The sequence below is a fragment of the Papilio polytes genome, unplaced genomic scaffold, assembly GCF_000836215.1.
Source record: "Papilio polytes unplaced genomic scaffold, Ppol_1.0 DF823399.1, whole genome shotgun sequence".
In the NCBI taxonomy this organism is placed as follows: Eukaryota; Metazoa; Arthropoda; class Insecta; order Lepidoptera; family Papilionidae; genus Papilio; species Papilio polytes.
Genome location: NW_013525805.1, coordinates 259,766 through 276,347, shown reverse-complemented (window position 1 = coordinate 276,347; position 16,582 = coordinate 259,766). Strand labels below are relative to the sequence as shown.

General features: G+C 34.0%; 2 protein-coding genes across 2 annotated transcripts in view; one reads left to right on the top strand and one right to left on the bottom strand.

The window, feature by feature from the left end:
• LOC106104707 (dynein heavy chain, cytoplasmic) overlaps positions 1–7,079 on the bottom strand; it is a 47,599-nt gene extending 40,520 nt beyond the window's left edge. The window contains exons 1-16 of the mRNA XM_013284834.1: positions 6,724–7,079; positions 6,518–6,588; positions 6,047–6,249; positions 5,693–5,830; positions 4,913–5,030; positions 4,721–4,834; positions 4,248–4,420; positions 3,978–4,098; positions 3,613–3,734; positions 2,974–3,115; positions 2,420–2,524; positions 2,046–2,151; positions 1,347–1,546; positions 764–899; positions 337–443; positions 91–254 (exon numbers count right to left, since the gene is read on the bottom strand). Coding sequence (XP_013140288.1) covers positions 91–254; positions 337–443; positions 764–899; positions 1,347–1,546; positions 2,046–2,151; positions 2,420–2,524; positions 2,974–3,115; positions 3,613–3,734; positions 3,978–4,098; positions 4,248–4,420; positions 4,721–4,834; positions 4,913–5,030; positions 5,693–5,830; positions 6,047–6,249; positions 6,518–6,588; positions 6,724–6,964 — 2,261 coding nt within the window. The 5' untranslated portion in view covers positions 6,965–7,079. The remainder of the gene's footprint in view (positions 1–90; positions 255–336; positions 444–763; positions 900–1,346; positions 1,547–2,045; positions 2,152–2,419; positions 2,525–2,973; positions 3,116–3,612; positions 3,735–3,977; positions 4,099–4,247; positions 4,421–4,720; positions 4,835–4,912; positions 5,031–5,692; positions 5,831–6,046; positions 6,250–6,517; positions 6,589–6,723) is intronic.
• Positions 7,080–7,992: 913 nt separating this feature from the next.
• Positions 7,993–16,582, top strand: part of LOC106104823 (protein ariadne-1) — an 11,020-nt gene continuing 2,430 nt past the window's right edge. Inside the window, exons 1-10 of the mRNA XM_013284996.1 lie at positions 7,993–8,371; positions 9,536–9,688; positions 10,036–10,104; positions 10,343–10,429; positions 10,743–10,871; positions 11,375–11,545; positions 11,827–12,023; positions 12,735–12,924; positions 13,718–13,944; positions 14,316–14,393. Of these exons, the coding sequence (XP_013140450.1) occupies positions 8,168–8,371; positions 9,536–9,688; positions 10,036–10,104; positions 10,343–10,429; positions 10,743–10,871; positions 11,375–11,545; positions 11,827–12,023; positions 12,735–12,924; positions 13,718–13,944; positions 14,316–14,393 (1,505 nt within the window). The 5' untranslated portion in view covers positions 7,993–8,167. The remainder of the gene's footprint in view (positions 8,372–9,535; positions 9,689–10,035; positions 10,105–10,342; positions 10,430–10,742; positions 10,872–11,374; positions 11,546–11,826; positions 12,024–12,734; positions 12,925–13,717; positions 13,945–14,315; positions 14,394–16,582) is intronic.

The window sequence follows — 16,582 nt, the reverse complement described above, 5'->3', positions numbered from 1 at the left end:
ACAAAAAGTAATTATAAGTAAGTTAAAAGGTCTTATATAGAAAATATGTATTCGTTGTTTATTAAAAAATATATATTTAAAGGGATATACCTGAATCCAAGATTCTTCAAATTCCGTACTTCTTTGTATAAAGTAATAATTTCAGGTAAAAAGTTAACTTTAAGCTTCAAGATCGTCCCTGTTTTGCTGGACCGAGCGCGCACTGATTCTATGGCGAAAATTCTCCCAGACACTCCGAGATTTCGTTGCTGCACCTATATACGAAAAACATTATAATATCATCAACCCTATGAAGAGTACAAAATGTCAGAGATTGAAAAAAACTTCGTAATATACCTTTCGTGCCCAATCATCAAAAACTTCTTGGGTGTCTAATTTCAAACGAAAACTGTCACCATCTGCTTTCAATTTTTGTCCCTCAATGTGATTTTCCCAGCCCTTGCCTATAAGAAAAAAATAAATAAATAAATAACACTAGGAAATACTACTAATATAAAGAAAATTACGTTTTAATAAAAAAAAAAACTAAGAATAGCTGCAAAAAATTTTATAATGTACTAGCTGTTGCTCGGGACTTCGTCCACGTGTAATTAAAAAATATATCATATGTTACTCGAGGATAGTAGCTTTTTTATTAAAAATTAAAAAAATCACTATTGTGAAAGAATTTTTGAAACTGATCAAGCAGTTTTTGAGTTATTTCAATAAATACAAAACTTTCTTTTTTATAATATTAGTATAGATTAAATAATTTAAAATGTACCAAGAACATCTTCGACTCTCTTGAGATATGCAGTGAGCTGGTGGTCTATCTGCTTGGCCCAGATGATGGAGCCGGCTACGGGCGGCAGGTCGCGCACCAGGGAGAGACGACTGCATTTCGATTGAGGGTATTGCACCTAACAAAAATAAATCAAGTTATTATTAACTAAATAGTTGTTGCCATACATCCAAACCCTGAAATATCTATAACTACAATTGCCAGGTTTAAAAATAACAATTACTCTCAAAAACTTCCTCTGCCTTCCTTTTCTTCTAGTGGTAATATTACAATATCATCCCAACTTGTATACAAGCTCGCAATTTTGTACGAAGCGCATTGCTCAAAAATTTTATGGTATTTGATGTGTGTATTTATGTACTATTTCATTGTCAGTATTTATTTTATTAATATCATATAATATATTGGAAACTATTTTTGTATTATGTATATTTTTATATATTATCACATTAAATCCAATCTGTAAAGATGCTATATCGTCATTAATAAAAAAAAATTAAGCATAAATGTGTATACATAATTTTGCATCTTACAGTAGTACAATAAAGTTTGAATAGTATAATACCTTGAACTTCTCATGTAGAGTCTCGATGTCGTCTTTGACGCGCTGTATGAGCTGCGTCTGGTACTCGCGGATGGCGCCGCGGATGTGCGGCCGCACGAACAGCGCGTTGAACCGCGAGAAGATGCGGAACATCTCATTGGCGTTCTTCGCCGTGCCCAGCTGGTCGCGCAAGTGCGCCGTGATGCGGGTCTCCACGCGGTCTGATATACAGTAAATAATAAATAAAAATCTATACTATTATAATAAAGCGTAAATACACACTTGTCAGCAATTACAACACATTTTTTAATAAAAAGCCCTACACTTACGTCACGCTTTCGGCTATATATTTTCACGCAATTGAACTTAGAGGGTAAATATTTTGGATAAAAATCCTAATGTGGGAAAGGGACCATAAGTTGCTGCCAACATCAAGGAAGGAAGATTGCCAAGGTTTGTCATGTCATGTAATTTTGACATTTGCTATTGATAATTTGATAAATGTAAACAATAATTTTTTTTCTTCATAATTTTATGCGGTTGAAACCACACTGAAACAGCTAGTAATAAATAATAATAAATAAGTAGCAGAGGGGAACCTAGTGCCAAGGCTCTCATGAATGTATATTTTCTAAAGTGAAAAAAAACTTGAGTGTACTTCTGAGACTAAGAACTCCCTTAGTTACGCAGTAAGAAAACTGCAGTCAGACGTTTCCTCACCAATTCTATCTTCATAACGACGTACAGCCGCTTCCCACGCGTCGCATCCCTCTCTCGATATATCCAAACAATCCACTTCTTTCACGTTTTCGTACGCCAAATTAACCTGTAACCATACTAATATTGTAAATGCGAAAGTTTAGATGGTTGGATGTTTGTTAGAGTTTGTAGCCTAAACGACTGAACGGATTTCGATGAAATTTGGTATACTTAGATATAGAGGAGTCTTGTTTATTTATGTCCACGCGGATGGAGTCGCGGGCGAAAGCTAATAAATCCAATAATACTCAAATGTAATTAAAAAGATATGATTTATCCAAAGTAGACTTTAGCCAATAGTATTGTTTAAATGTAATTTGACGTAAATATTCCACCTCGGCGATGGCATTAGCATCAGCGGCGTCCATGGGCAGCGAGAGCGGCTGCGTCACCTCCCCGCCGGCCTGCTCCGCGTTTACCGTCACACGGGGACGTAACACCTGCACATAAATATTACCTGTACTACTGACATTAAACCTAATTGTAATTGAACTTAGAAAGGTACGAAAAATAGGCCGAATAGTGAAAAGACATTTAAATATGTAACGATTTAAATGATTCCATTCCAATTTTAAAATTAATTAGTTTGTAGACGGCGCTTACGAAGCGACGTGTTTAAAATTCGTTTCGTCATTCGAAAGTCAATTTACCCTTACTGTGTAACATGGGACTTCCTTGGTATAGGGTTATCACATTGAATCTACACTCAAAAAGACTACAATAGGATTAAGAGAGGAAAATAATCATTTAATTAATTTTGAAAATCAGACGGCAACTTATTAGTACACTATGTTTCGAGTCGAACAAAATGTCGACCATGGAGCAGTATACTAGTGTGCAGCAGTATATGTAGCAGTGTGTACAGCACTACGTGCAGCAGTATACTAACGCGCAGCATGACGGTGCGCAGCTGCTCGTGGTGCCGGCGGAAGCGTCGCATATGCTCCATGCGCGCCTGCAGCCGCTTGTGCGACGGCGACACGCGCCACACCATCTTTATGTGCTCGTCGCGCTTCTTCTTCACTATATCTCTGTGTACAAAAACATACCTCATTATGTACAAAACATATTTACAAACATCTCTAAAATATATGCATATGCGTCTCCACTGAGAGTGCCCGATTCTACAATTAGTTGAGGGTGACTTCTAAAACATAGTATCGTTAGTGTACCTAAATTAAAATTGATTGATTTATTACGAACTAGCTGTTTCTTGCGATTTCGTCCACATGATATTAAAAAAATAATAGGTGAAAGAATTTCTAAAATCTACCCAGTAGTTTTTGAGTTTTTCATACAAACAAAAATACTAATCTTTCCTCTTTATAATATGACAGTATAGATAACAATAGGTATAAAACAATAATCCAATACTTTGAACTTTAATATGAATGTTATTGAGATTAGAACTACATAGAATATATTGATGCAATTTTTTTTTTATTGTTTTTGCGTGATTTCATTTCACTATCATTATTTTAAATTCTTTTCTTTTGTAATGTTGAAAAGGCGTTTAGGAGAATCTTACCTCAGGAGACCTTGAAGTTTTTCGAATTCATCATCCCAACAGGAAAACACTTCAAAGCACTGAGTCATTACCCTCTCAAAGTCTTCAAATGGAATATGCATCAGGCGTCTTGTACCCAGAACCTGGAAATATTGTATTCATATAGAAATGTTACACTAAATTTATTTTTATTTTAAATCTTAACACATCTATTAAATACACATAATTTTTTAAACTTAAAACTACTATTAGGAAGCTTATACAAATTGTTACAGCCAATAGACCAATGGCAGATTCAAGCTACTACCATATAATTATATATCTATAACATTATCAATTAGGCTGTTGGCACTTCTAATAGCAAAATATGGCAAACAATTCCTTACCTTTAAGAGCTGCTGCCCCAGGTCTCGTGAGATAGCTTCAACTAGTCTCAAACCTCGCTGGATGGGATATTTCGTAGATCGGATCTTACGGAGATGAGAGAATATTTGTTGCACCGCCAACCTTTAAAAAAATAAAATGTAAAGTACTTATCTGTGTTTCTAGATATGACTATGTTTTTGTACATGTTTTTGCAATGAAAACCCTTGATTATAATGACAAAAATAACAGGATTCAGATGATTAACATTTTATAACAACAATTTTGTTTACCTGATCCTCTCAAGTTCTGTAGCACTTAGTAGATCATTGATGGGAAAGTCTTTCATAAGTGGATTGTAGTCAGAGACTGTGGCCAGCGCCTGCTTTAATCCAGTATCTGTATCAAAAGACACGGTCGCATGGAAACGCTTTCCATACTTCAGTATATCCAGAGTTAAGGCAACCTAAAATCAATAAAATAATGCAAAACTTATAAAAGTTTTAATTATGTAGTGGAAATAATTCTAGTTTGTTACTATGACTACTGGATTTTGCGACATAAAAATGCTGCATTTTTATGTAATATCTATTCGTTATTGATACACATTAGTAGTATTGTTGCTAGTCGTTACTAACATATTGAGGAAAAATTAGATAAATTTACATCAATAGAAAATGTATGGATGTGATAGAGAAGATAATAAAATGTGTTTTGCATAAACATTACAGTGTCTATTAAAACGCAACATTACATTCCAACTAACCTCAATACTCTCACGTTTTTCTTGAATGCGATGTAACGCGCGTTCAAGATTGAGCCAAAACGATATTTCTTGTAAAGCTGTTCCATTTGATGGGTCACGGTCAAGTTTTGTTACCTAAAATAAAATATACACAAATAATAACTAACTTCGACGAACATGTTTTTCTTGTTTATAAGTTTAAAAAGTCTTTACTTTCTGTATCTCTTTAATCCAACGGTTGACTCCATTCTGCAGCTGGTTTAGGAATGTTGAGTCCTCCACTTTGTCACCGAAATCGGCGACCCGCGGCTTACGACCTTCGTCAGCAGCTCTGTATAATTAAAAATACTTATTATGTATTACAGCAAAATTTATAAAGAATAATAAAAATATACTTTGAAGTAGCAAATTGAAAAAAATATTTTAGGTAAAGGTTAAACAGCTATAACTTTTTGACTAGACTAACAACATTGAATTTGGTTTTATAATTTGGTGTATTAAAAATGTATTGCTTTCAAGTATGTTCAATTTATTTATGTGTATTTTAAAGATGATGACAGTGATAATATTGTTGTCATCAAAGTGTTACAACAGTGGTAACCTAGCATTATATAAAAAAATATAGTTTAGATATTATTACTTCTTACAACATCAATAAAAATCCTAATTAATAAAACCAGACTTAAATGTCATGTTGAATGTTTTATGGATTGCAACCCATAAGGAGGACATCAAAAATTTATTTATGCTCCTTACTGTATTGTTTGCTGCCACATCATTTGCATGTCTTATTATAAGATAATTATGGTAACATTCTGGTGTCTGTAAATTAGTCATATATACTATTACAGTTTTATATTACTACCATTTATCTATACAAACAAAATTTAAATATCTATATGCAATATTAGAACAAACTATATTTTTTTATAATTAATATTCTATGCAATTTGCTTTTATTTAAGAATTGGGGAATTACTTTATTTCAGATACCTTTTAATAACAGTAGCAACTAGAGGATGAACAGGTAGAGTGATTTCTGGAATATCAATATTCTGTTGCAAATGCAGCAACCCCATCTCCAGCTCTGCTATCTTTTTCTCCACTGATGGTGCCATTTTATCTCCATCCCTAAAACAAAATATATTTTATGTTGCATAACCCTATAAGTCATTACATAATTCACAAAATAAATCATATACAAACCATCCAATAAAAAGAGGTACAATAAAAAACTTAATATAAGATGTAAATATTTTTGTTGGTACAATTGATGCATCTACACAAAGTAAACTCTCGTAGCATTTTAGTTATTTTTAAATAACAAGGATGATAACATTTCTTTACCTGTCAGCTCTACCACTTTCTTTGACATAACTCTTAAAGAATGGTGCCATAGTTTTGCTGATGAAAGCATGCAAAGTCTCATATGGTGAGCCATCAGAGAGATTAATGAGACGCAACTGGCTATGTATAGATTTATCAGCTTCAATCACTGCACCACGCTTGATGCACACAAATGCCGCAACTCGTGGTGATGTGAAGTGGACCTAAAAAAAAGTTCATTAATTTGTTGTAAACATACAAATCTTATAAGATATTATTTAGTATGGTTTTTGTATATTTTACAAAAATAACTTAACTTAAGATTAAGCTTATGACTAAAATTAACTTGTTCATTACATTTTTGAAGAGTCTTATAAGATTTTAACTGGTTTATTTTACATTTTCTAATAACAATTTTTTTATAATACTGCTTATCCTCTGGCTTGAATAAGAACAATCATATACAAAAAATATCTACAATGAGAATATTACCTCATTGCTGATGTGATAATTAACAGCCTCTTTCTCTTCTTCGCCTTCTGTGGGCTGCTCACTATCATCTTCTGTTGAAAATTTGTATAATTAGTTAACACCGGCACGTTTTGTGTACATTCAAAGAAGTAACATCTAGTATTTTAAAATAGAAGTGTAATTGCAGTGGGTACACACCCATTGCACATGCATTTTTCGTCACCAACCTTTTAGCGAAAAACGCTGAACATACAATGACGACACTTGCGGATCAGAAATAAACTTTCTAATGCAATCTTGGTTGACTTTGTCATCTAGTGCAGCGTTTAGTGCTGGTGGTACGATGTCATCTTCAGGTAAAAGTACCGTTGCAGCTCTACGCAGGTAATTGGCAAAATCTTGAAACTCTACTGCAACAACGTTTTGCGCTTCCGAGGCGCTTTCACTCCCGTCTAGGGAGTCCCCCATGATAATTTTATTGTTTCTAAATCTAATAAATTAACTTAAATTCTAAATACACGAAATATATTTCAGACGATTGCCGGAACGATATTGACAACTAGATCGAGAAATTAGAAAGAAAAAAAATTGCAGTACAAAGGATGACGCATCGCCCAATGTTACCATAATAAAGACAAGAAAAATCAATATTGTGCTTGACTGACCACTCCACTGGACAGTTGCTGGACAGTGGACAGGCTGTGATATTTTGTGTCTATTTGATTTTTACCATTTTTTCTCTGATGGTCTTGGTGCTTAAGAAGGGAGAGAATTCTGTTATGGCAGTTAAGCAGCAGACTGTGCCATTTGTCCATAGAGACAAGGGCAAATTGATAATAATTCATCAATTCAACGTTTAATAATAGTTTGTTTCAGTTAAATCTCAGATAATTAGTGTTCTGATCATTTAAATTTTCCATAAAACCTATTTATTTTCGATGTTTAGTATTCCTTAACTATCTCTCTGTCTTTCCCTCTCTCTCTCTCTCTTATTAGCCTACATCTCATATGGTAGTGGGTTCAGCTTTCCTTGTCAATATCCTCCACTTCACTATAATTACGAAATCTTGATTCGAAACTTGGCACTCGTACGTTTCTTATAGCACCACATCTTTCCACCTTGTTTTGCGTCTGCCCTCTAACTCTTCAACCTGGAAGGGAAAGCTGCAGTGCCAAATAACCAACGTAGTCCAGCTGACTTCTTCTTACATGCCCATACCATCTCAGCGTAATCTCCTACATGTTGTGGGGCCTGGTTACGCCGCATATCCATCTCAGCATCTCCATTTCGGCAACTTGAACGGTATGGACGTTCTTTCGTGTGACGGCCCATGTTCATATTGGTATTCCTTAACTCAATAAGGAAACTAAGAACTGTTACTTATAGTTTTCCAAATAACTAAAACATAGTATTGGACTGTTATTTATAATTTTTAAACGCAATTTATTGGTTCTCGGACCATAAACAATGTTAGGAGTAAAGAGTGACGTCATAGACATTGCCTACCTTTTTGCTGCCTACAAATACGTCAGAGGTTTTGGCAGCCCGTGGGTGAACTATTTTCTTCATTGTTGACCTTTCCTAAATCTTAGGTGTAATTATTTCATCATTAGCAGTGTTTGGCTGTATTCTTTTTTTATCTGGTACCTAAAAATTGTGTGCTTTCGACGATGGACTCCGAAGACGATACAAAGGATGATGTGGATTCTGGTAACGAGTCTAGCGGAGACGATGTCGACTTTGTCATGGACGAGACACATAGTACAAGAGAAAGACAAACAGAGTTAGAAGAGTATCCTTATGAGGTGTTATCTACGGAGGAAATTGTTCAGCATATGGTGGATTGTATTAAAGAAGTGAATACTGTAGTTGAGGTCAGTATGTTAGTGGTAAACAATGGATTAATCGAATGAGGTTACTCGTTCACTGTAGGACAGGGCTTTGCTTTGGGACAATTAGAATTAATATTAGAAACAAGCTCTTAAAGAGGCAAATGTATAAAGTAAATAATAAATACGAAATCTAATGCAAAATGTTTATATAAGTAAAACATACAAAAATACAACAAAGGCTGAGGTGTATTTGTAACAATGGAATTATTACAAATATAGCTATTTTTTTTTCTTTTGTTACATTTTATTATAATTATTTCTTTGAAATTAGTGTTTTTATACTTTTGCATCTTACCAAATTAACAGATTTAAAACTTTTATTGTACAATGTTTACATATTAGACTAAGTTGTTATATAGCTTATTGCTTAGATGATGGAGTCATAGATACATAAGTTGCTGTCTAATTTGCTTGAAAAACTAAAATTAAGTCATTAATTCTGTTGGAGTTGTAAGAGTGACATGAAACTTTTAAAATATGCAAATATAACAATATTTAGCTATTAAAAGAAAAATGTTGAAATTAACAAGTTTACATAAAAAATTTGTGATGTGTCCAACTAGATATAAATACAATTTGGTTGATTTGCCCCAAAACACAAAGCTACTCAGACCTGGATTTGTTCATTTATTGGCAGTTAATTTAAATCTCTACTGAGAGGCTCAAGCCAACTACAAATTAGGGAAACTTAATATATATATCATAATTGTGTTTAATGACCAATTCACTGTAAAAGTGGTATAGCTCACAATAACCTCTTTTGCATACCTCCTTAATAGGTCACCTCTGAATAGGTTGGCTCCCTGTTGCAATATTATGACCACAAAGGAGTGAAATGGAAGCAATTCCAGGTCTCTGTTGAGTATACACTGCATATGTAGGAGGCCTGTAATTAAGTCCACTTTCATATACCACCCTATTCTTATAAGGAATTGATGTGGAAGAAATGGAGATGGTAGGGGAAGGAATGCATAAAAAAGGAGAAGCTTATTCTGTCCCGTCTTTCTTTGATTAAGAATAGGCCATTGCAACTGCTATTGCACTTGTCTGTGGGCAGTGGTTGCTTCCCGATTTCTGCAAATTTAAGTGGCTGCTTGCTTGTGTACCACCTTATAACATAAAAAATAAGAATATTTTTTTACATAGATACCAGCCACAACAACCAGGATACTACTAAATCATTTCAAATGGGACAAAGAGAAGTTGATGGAGCGTTTCTATGATGGCGACCAGGATCAGTTGTTCTCTGAAGCTAGAGTTATTAATCCATTTAGAAAACCGGTTATACAGAGGCCCAAGGTAAGTGTAACAAAAGCAGTATGGATAGTAGAGAGTAATAGAGAAATCAGTGAAATAGATTAATAGATTAATTTAACTTAACAGGTCATGTTGGTTATAACTTACAGTTTTACAAAGTTTAAATGAAATTTGAAGTGTAGATTTCGGCTTATATTATTAGACATGTTCATGTTAAATATTTAAATTTCATTTCAGTATTCTGCCATGATACTGGAGAAATATGTACAAACATTTGCATAATACATACTTTAGACTTTGCCACTCTTTCAATGATTACTTAATGTCTCTGAGTATGCCAGTTATTAAGCCAAGGGCACCTAAAAGTTAGATTTTTTTTTTATTTACAGCTACCCAGACGGATATCATCATCAGGCGCAGAAGAATGTGAAATATGTTTTTCGATTCTACCAACATCAGTATGTATTGTTATATTTATTTTATCTACAAAAAAAGTAATTGTTAAACTATATTTTTCACGGTACATATGTGTATATAAAATCAATAAAAACATAAACACAAATAGTACAGAGGTCAGGTATGCTTATTCATTTTTTATTTAGACTACCCCGAGTCTGTGTTCTTAAAAAAGACTTATACCTTAACCAATGTGTACAAAATGTTTTGTAAAATATTTATTAAGTATTTATGTTTTAGATGATGACAGGATTGGAATGTGGTCACAGGTTTTGTACACAGTGCTGGTGTGAATATCTGACAACCAAAATTATGGAAGAAGGATTAGTGAGTTTATCAATTTTTATTTAAAAATTATGTTTGTACTGCAACTTTTTGTTTCCTAAACATTCATAACAAATTGTATTTGCTTATTAATTATCTTAAATGATAATAGAACATAATGTGTTTTCATAACTCAGGGATAAACACTTGACCAGGGGTGGTCAACTGGTCGATCACTGCTGACATTTAAAAAGTATTAAATTGGTAGATAACAATGTTAAGTCAGTGAACAGTAGAAGGTAACCAAGTTGGCCACCCCTGTTGTATACTATTTTCTAATCCATAGAGTTGTTTAATGAATATGTGTGTTTTGTAGGGTCAAACGATAGCTTGCGCGGCGCACGCGTGCGACATATTGGTCGACGACGCGACTGTGATGCGGCTGGTCCGCGACGCGCGCGTCAAGCTCAAGTACCAACACATCATCACTAATAGTTTCGTAGAGGTATTCACACATATACTATTTACCTATCAATGTACTAGCTGCTCGCGACTTCGTCCACGTGAAATTAAAAATATTGCCTATGTTAATCAGTGATAATCTAGAAAAGGGATTTTCGGAATCGGACCAGTTTTTGAGTTATTTAAATATATACAAAAATGCAAAAATACAAATCTTTCCTCTTTATAATATTAGTATAGACAAATACAGGTTTTTATTAGTACAATAAGTAAATTGATAACTACACAGTTTATTACCAAAACAGTGCTGGTGACTTTTCAAGACGAGTCAGTAGACAAGATACTTGCTAAAATTATAAATGCCAAAATTGGTGGATGGATGTTTGTAAGGTCTCTCCGGATTGGCCTAATGAATTCTGTACAGATGTAGAACACATATTCTACTTACTTTTTTTAAATACCGCGCGAAAAGTCGCGGGCAAAAGCTAGTTTGTTATATTTTAATTTTTGTATGTGAATGTTGGCATGATAAGATATGTTTATCAGTGCAATCGGCTGCTGCGCTGGTGCCCGTCCCCGGACTGCAGCAACGCCATCAAGGTGGCGTACGTGGAGGCGGCGCCCGTCACCTGCCGCTGCGGACACACCTTCTGCTTCGCCTGCGGAGAGAACTGGCACGACCCGGTGCGCTGCTGTCTACTTAAGAAGTGGATTAAGGTAGGATTTGCTTGCTTTATTGTTTTTTTCTTTGGTATGTTAGGTGAGTTGATATTAATGCTGTCATAGGTATAGTTGGGTATCGATGGTTTTTGTTCTAATTGAATCTCGTTTGTATTCAAGTATTTCTGCTAAAAATAATTTCTTAAAATACATTGGGATCTTCACAGAGCTATATTTTCAAGTCAGGCTTTAGTTAATGTATATTTTTTGTCTTTGAAAAGATATATGAAAATGTATTTATTTGTAATGTTTGTATATGTGTGAGTATGTAATTGCAGAAGTGTGATGATGACTCAGAAACGTCAAACTGGATAGCCGCGAACACCAAAGAGTGTCCGAAGTGCAACGTGACGATAGAGAAGGACGGCGGCTGCAACCACATGGTCTGCAAGAACCAGAACTGCAAGGCGGACTTCTGCTGGGTCTGCCTCGGGCCCTGGGAGCCGCACGGTAGCAGTTGGTACAACTGTAACAGGTAATACTCGGCTACACACTACTTATAAAAATTATTATAATTGTTACTAGCAGTAACTTAAACACACATAGCTACTGCTCCCGCCAGGATGGCGCGCTACTCTAATATGTCTAATGACATTGACAGCTGTCAGATAGGGACAGGACGTCTGTGCCTATAATCTAGTGTTGCGCCAATCCTCCAGTGCATTACTAATTTTCTTCTTATTCTTAACACTACTATACAGCATTAATATATCTTCAAAAGGTACTTTGAAAAGATAAAAAAAAACAGTTGTATAATGTGTTAATTCTTAACTCTTAGGTAAGAGTAGTAACTAGCTGTTACCGTGCGGGTTCATGTCCCTGATATAATAAAAACTTTGTTATTGTTGCAATTCCATCAAACTCATTTGCAAATGTTAAAATTAAAAACTCAACATATTCGAGGCCTAACTTGAGTCCCCTTTCCTTTCCATTTTCTTATAAGGAAAAGATGGGAAGGGGAAGTAGATTTGTCAGAGGAGAGGACGCAGAAGAAGGATTAATATCTTTTTTCTGTGCATTCCCAACTCCGTCAATTAGAGGTAGACAACATATATGCAATTGCGGATATCAATGAGCGGTCGATTCGCTATTTCGGCGAATTCGTTTGCCACATTATATTACATATTAGGATAATACGGCGAGTGTTATATTGGTGGGCAGGGTATATACGTTTGATGTTTGTCAGATACGACGAGGACGAGGCGAAGGCGGCGCGCGACGCGCAGGAGCGGTCCCGCGCCGCGCTGCAGCGCTACCTCTTCTACTGCAACCGGTATATGAACCACATGCAGTCGCTGCGCTTCGAGTCCAAGCTGTACGCCTCTGTCAAGGAGAAGATGGAGGAGATGCAGCAACACAACATGAGCTGGATAGAAGTAACCACTACCTTACTTTACCTATAGTACTTATTATTAGATAGGGGTGTAAATGAAAGGACGGTATGAATGCGACTGATTTATTTAATGAATAATGTAAAATGAAATTATAGAATAATAATAAATATAGTCTATGTTACTCAATGATAACATAACTTTTTAATGGTGAGAGAATTTTTGAATTCGGACCAGTAGTTTTTGAGTTATTTCAATACATACAAAAACAAAAATCTTTCCTCTTTATAGTATTAAGTATACATTAAGTATGATTTTTGATATATCACTTACATAATTTGTTTTTAAAATCAATCATTCGTGATGTCACATCAATGGATGTAATAAGTGAAAATGTGTTTATTATTTACTAGCTGTTGCTCGCGACTTCGCCTGCATGAAATTAAGAAAATAATAAAAAAAAATCAGCCTATGTTACTTACATTTAAATTACCTTTCTAATTGTGAAATAATTTTTTAATTCAGTCAAATGGTTTTTGAGTTATTTCAATACATAAAAATCCAAAAATACAAATCTCCAAATCCAAAAATAAAAAACCCAAAAATACAAATCTTTCCTCTTTTAATATTAGTACAGATTACTACATCATTATGGATTTTTTAAAGTGGAGTATGTTAATACAATCTGTTGGTAACATTAAATTATTTAAACTTTCATAAGACATTTTATTATTAATTATTTTACGGCTATTACTCACATCTACTTTTTCCTGTAGGCGTGAGTAATAGCCGTAAAATAATTATTTGTTGATAACATATTGCATAAAACCATCCTCAGGTGCAGTTCCTGAAGAAGGCGGTGGACATCCTGTGTCAGTGCCGGCAGACGCTAATGTACACGTACGTGTTCGCGTACTACCTGCGCAAGAACAACCAGTCCGTCATCTTCGAGGACAACCAGCGCGACCTCGAGTCCGCCACCGAGACGCTCTCCGAGTACCTCGAGCGCGACATCACCAGCGAGAACCTCGCCTACATCAAGCAGAAGGTGCAGGACAAATACAGGTTCGTTCCACTTTACCGACTAGCTTTTGCCCGCGACTCCTTCCGCGTCAATTTAAAAATAATAGAGAAATGAAAATATATAGCCTATGTTGATCACAGATAAATTATCTTTCTAAGGGTAAAAGATTTTTTTAAATCGACCCAGTACTTTTTGAGTATATTCATTACAATCAAATAAAGTTTTCCTCTTTAAAATATTACTATATACTAGTTTTTGACCGCGACTATGTCTGTGGAATTAAAAAAAAGAGTATCCTACGTGTTCTTCCAGGCTATCAATATATGCTATTTCAACGAATTCGCTTGGTCACTTATTTGTCATATTGTGATATCAAAAAATACAGTTAGTCCAAAATGGTGTGAATTTTCAGATATTGCGACAGTCGGCGTAAGGTTCTTCTGGAGCACGTGTATGAAGGCTACGAGAAGGACTGCTGGGACTACACAGAGTAAACTCTCTATACATCAGTAGTCGTAAATTAGTGTCACGTAAAATAAATAGTTATAAACTAGTTCATTACATAAATCTATTTCAGCTTCAATGATTGTCGACTTCGGACGTGTACACGTGTATGGCATCTAGCATATACTGCGTTCAATCTTATATAGTCATGCGAATATTTAAAAAATTACGAATATATCAAAACTTGTCATTTCCATTTTTAGATGTTGGTTTTGGGTTAATTCGGTATACATCAAATGTTATTGTACTCTACAAGTTTCGATGACGTCATCGTAATCAGGTACCATGTTGTGCGCGAGTAATGCCGGGAAAGATTGAGGCAAATTTTCGTTTGGTTGCGGATAAATTATTATTTTTTTAATACAAAGTCTATAAATAAAACCTTACTGCAAGTAAAGGCGTTATTATACTAGCAGATTATAAAATAAAAAGATTAAAACCTGAAACATCTATATTTTTTCAATATTTATATTTCTTTTTTACTATTTACATAATTATATGTTTACGTATTAAATAAAAAAAAATCATAATGTGATTTTTCATACGGCACTGATTCTGTTATTACCTACCAAAAATATTTAAAAATTGATTGTATTAGATTAAAATCCATCGCTCAGACATTTAGAGCCGCCATACACGGCTTCCTTCAAGGGGTTGTGCGATTAGGTTTTTCAGCGTATATTGTCCGTATATTGCGTACGTAAACTGCTGACGCCGGTTACTTGAAATAGTCCGTGTATGGCGATCTCATGAGAAATGCAAAGAACATAATCGTTGCGAAATACAATAAATAAATTTAATTAAATAACTTGAGATGGCAGAGAATGGCCTAGCTTACCTAATTTGTTTTCTCTACACACGGTTGTTTTTTAATTACCAGAAAGTGTCATGTTTCTACGGAGGGTAGATATGGTAAGTGCTGCTCTTCCATACATCTCTAACAGCAGTCATATCTGAATCGACTGCCTTCTTAAGCATGTCCTCTTTCAAACAATCCATCCATATTTTCTTTGGTCAACCTCCACCTTTGATAATGATCATATTTAAGAAATAAAAAGTATTTTTATATATATGCAAATTATGGAAAAATTATCCTAAAAAAAAAATTGTTGGTCGATTGCAATTAATATATTGCTTGTTACAGTTTCAATGACATTTATTGACTCCCTGCACATTCCCTTCATCACACATTGGCTTTGGTCTCCACATTTTCATTAAAAAATATTTTATTTTGTAAATTGGCTTCTTCGTGGTAATAAAAAAATAACTGTTTAAATGATACATATATATTTTAACGAGCTGTTTTAAAATGATTTTAACAAAAATGCTCGGAATTTACTTTGCTGAATTTCGTCGTTCCAAATTTGAGTAAAAATCCCATAAAGAGACTCGATGTTAAAACAAACTTTAAAGATGTTATTTTTGTATTATAATTTCTATGTTTGAAAGAAAATTATCATTTAATCATAATTGTAATGTGTTTATATATTTTTACATGTAATATTATTTTGATATGTAGACATAATTATTGTGTGCATTCATTTAACAGAGCATTATAAGTAGATTTACCGACGCAATGTTTTATAATTTCATCTGTTTGTTTTAATATGACATTTTATGTTTCTGTATTTTGATTAAAACTTTCACTTTTATTTATGCAGTGACAGTATTTCATATATAGATATTTTTCAGGAATATCAACAAAACTTTTAATTGGCAACACCAACTTTGATAAAACAGAATACATAAAAATGAACATTGAATTATATTTTGCTATAATAACAAGCAGATTTATTTCAATTATCTAATTAATTATTAGTGTTAAATAAAATGTCATATTAAAATAAACGTACTATTTCATTATTTTTATCGCGGTTTGTAAATTCATTGTTTTTACTCTGTCTTGGTAACATTGTGACTATAGTTTAGTAGAGAATTAGAATAATCTGATCATGGTCTATATGTATCTTACAAACAGTTTCCATTGCCGATACTTTTGCAGAAACACATGGTCTCTCATTCTCTATGGATAAATGGATTTTTTTTTTGTTTATGGACAACTGGAGTTAGTTTATTACACAATCGTTTTCATTATAATGTAATATATTTGTTTAAGTTATGCTTCGCGTGGCTTGGCTTGTTCATTTCACTTAAACTGATACTCGGAATAGACAT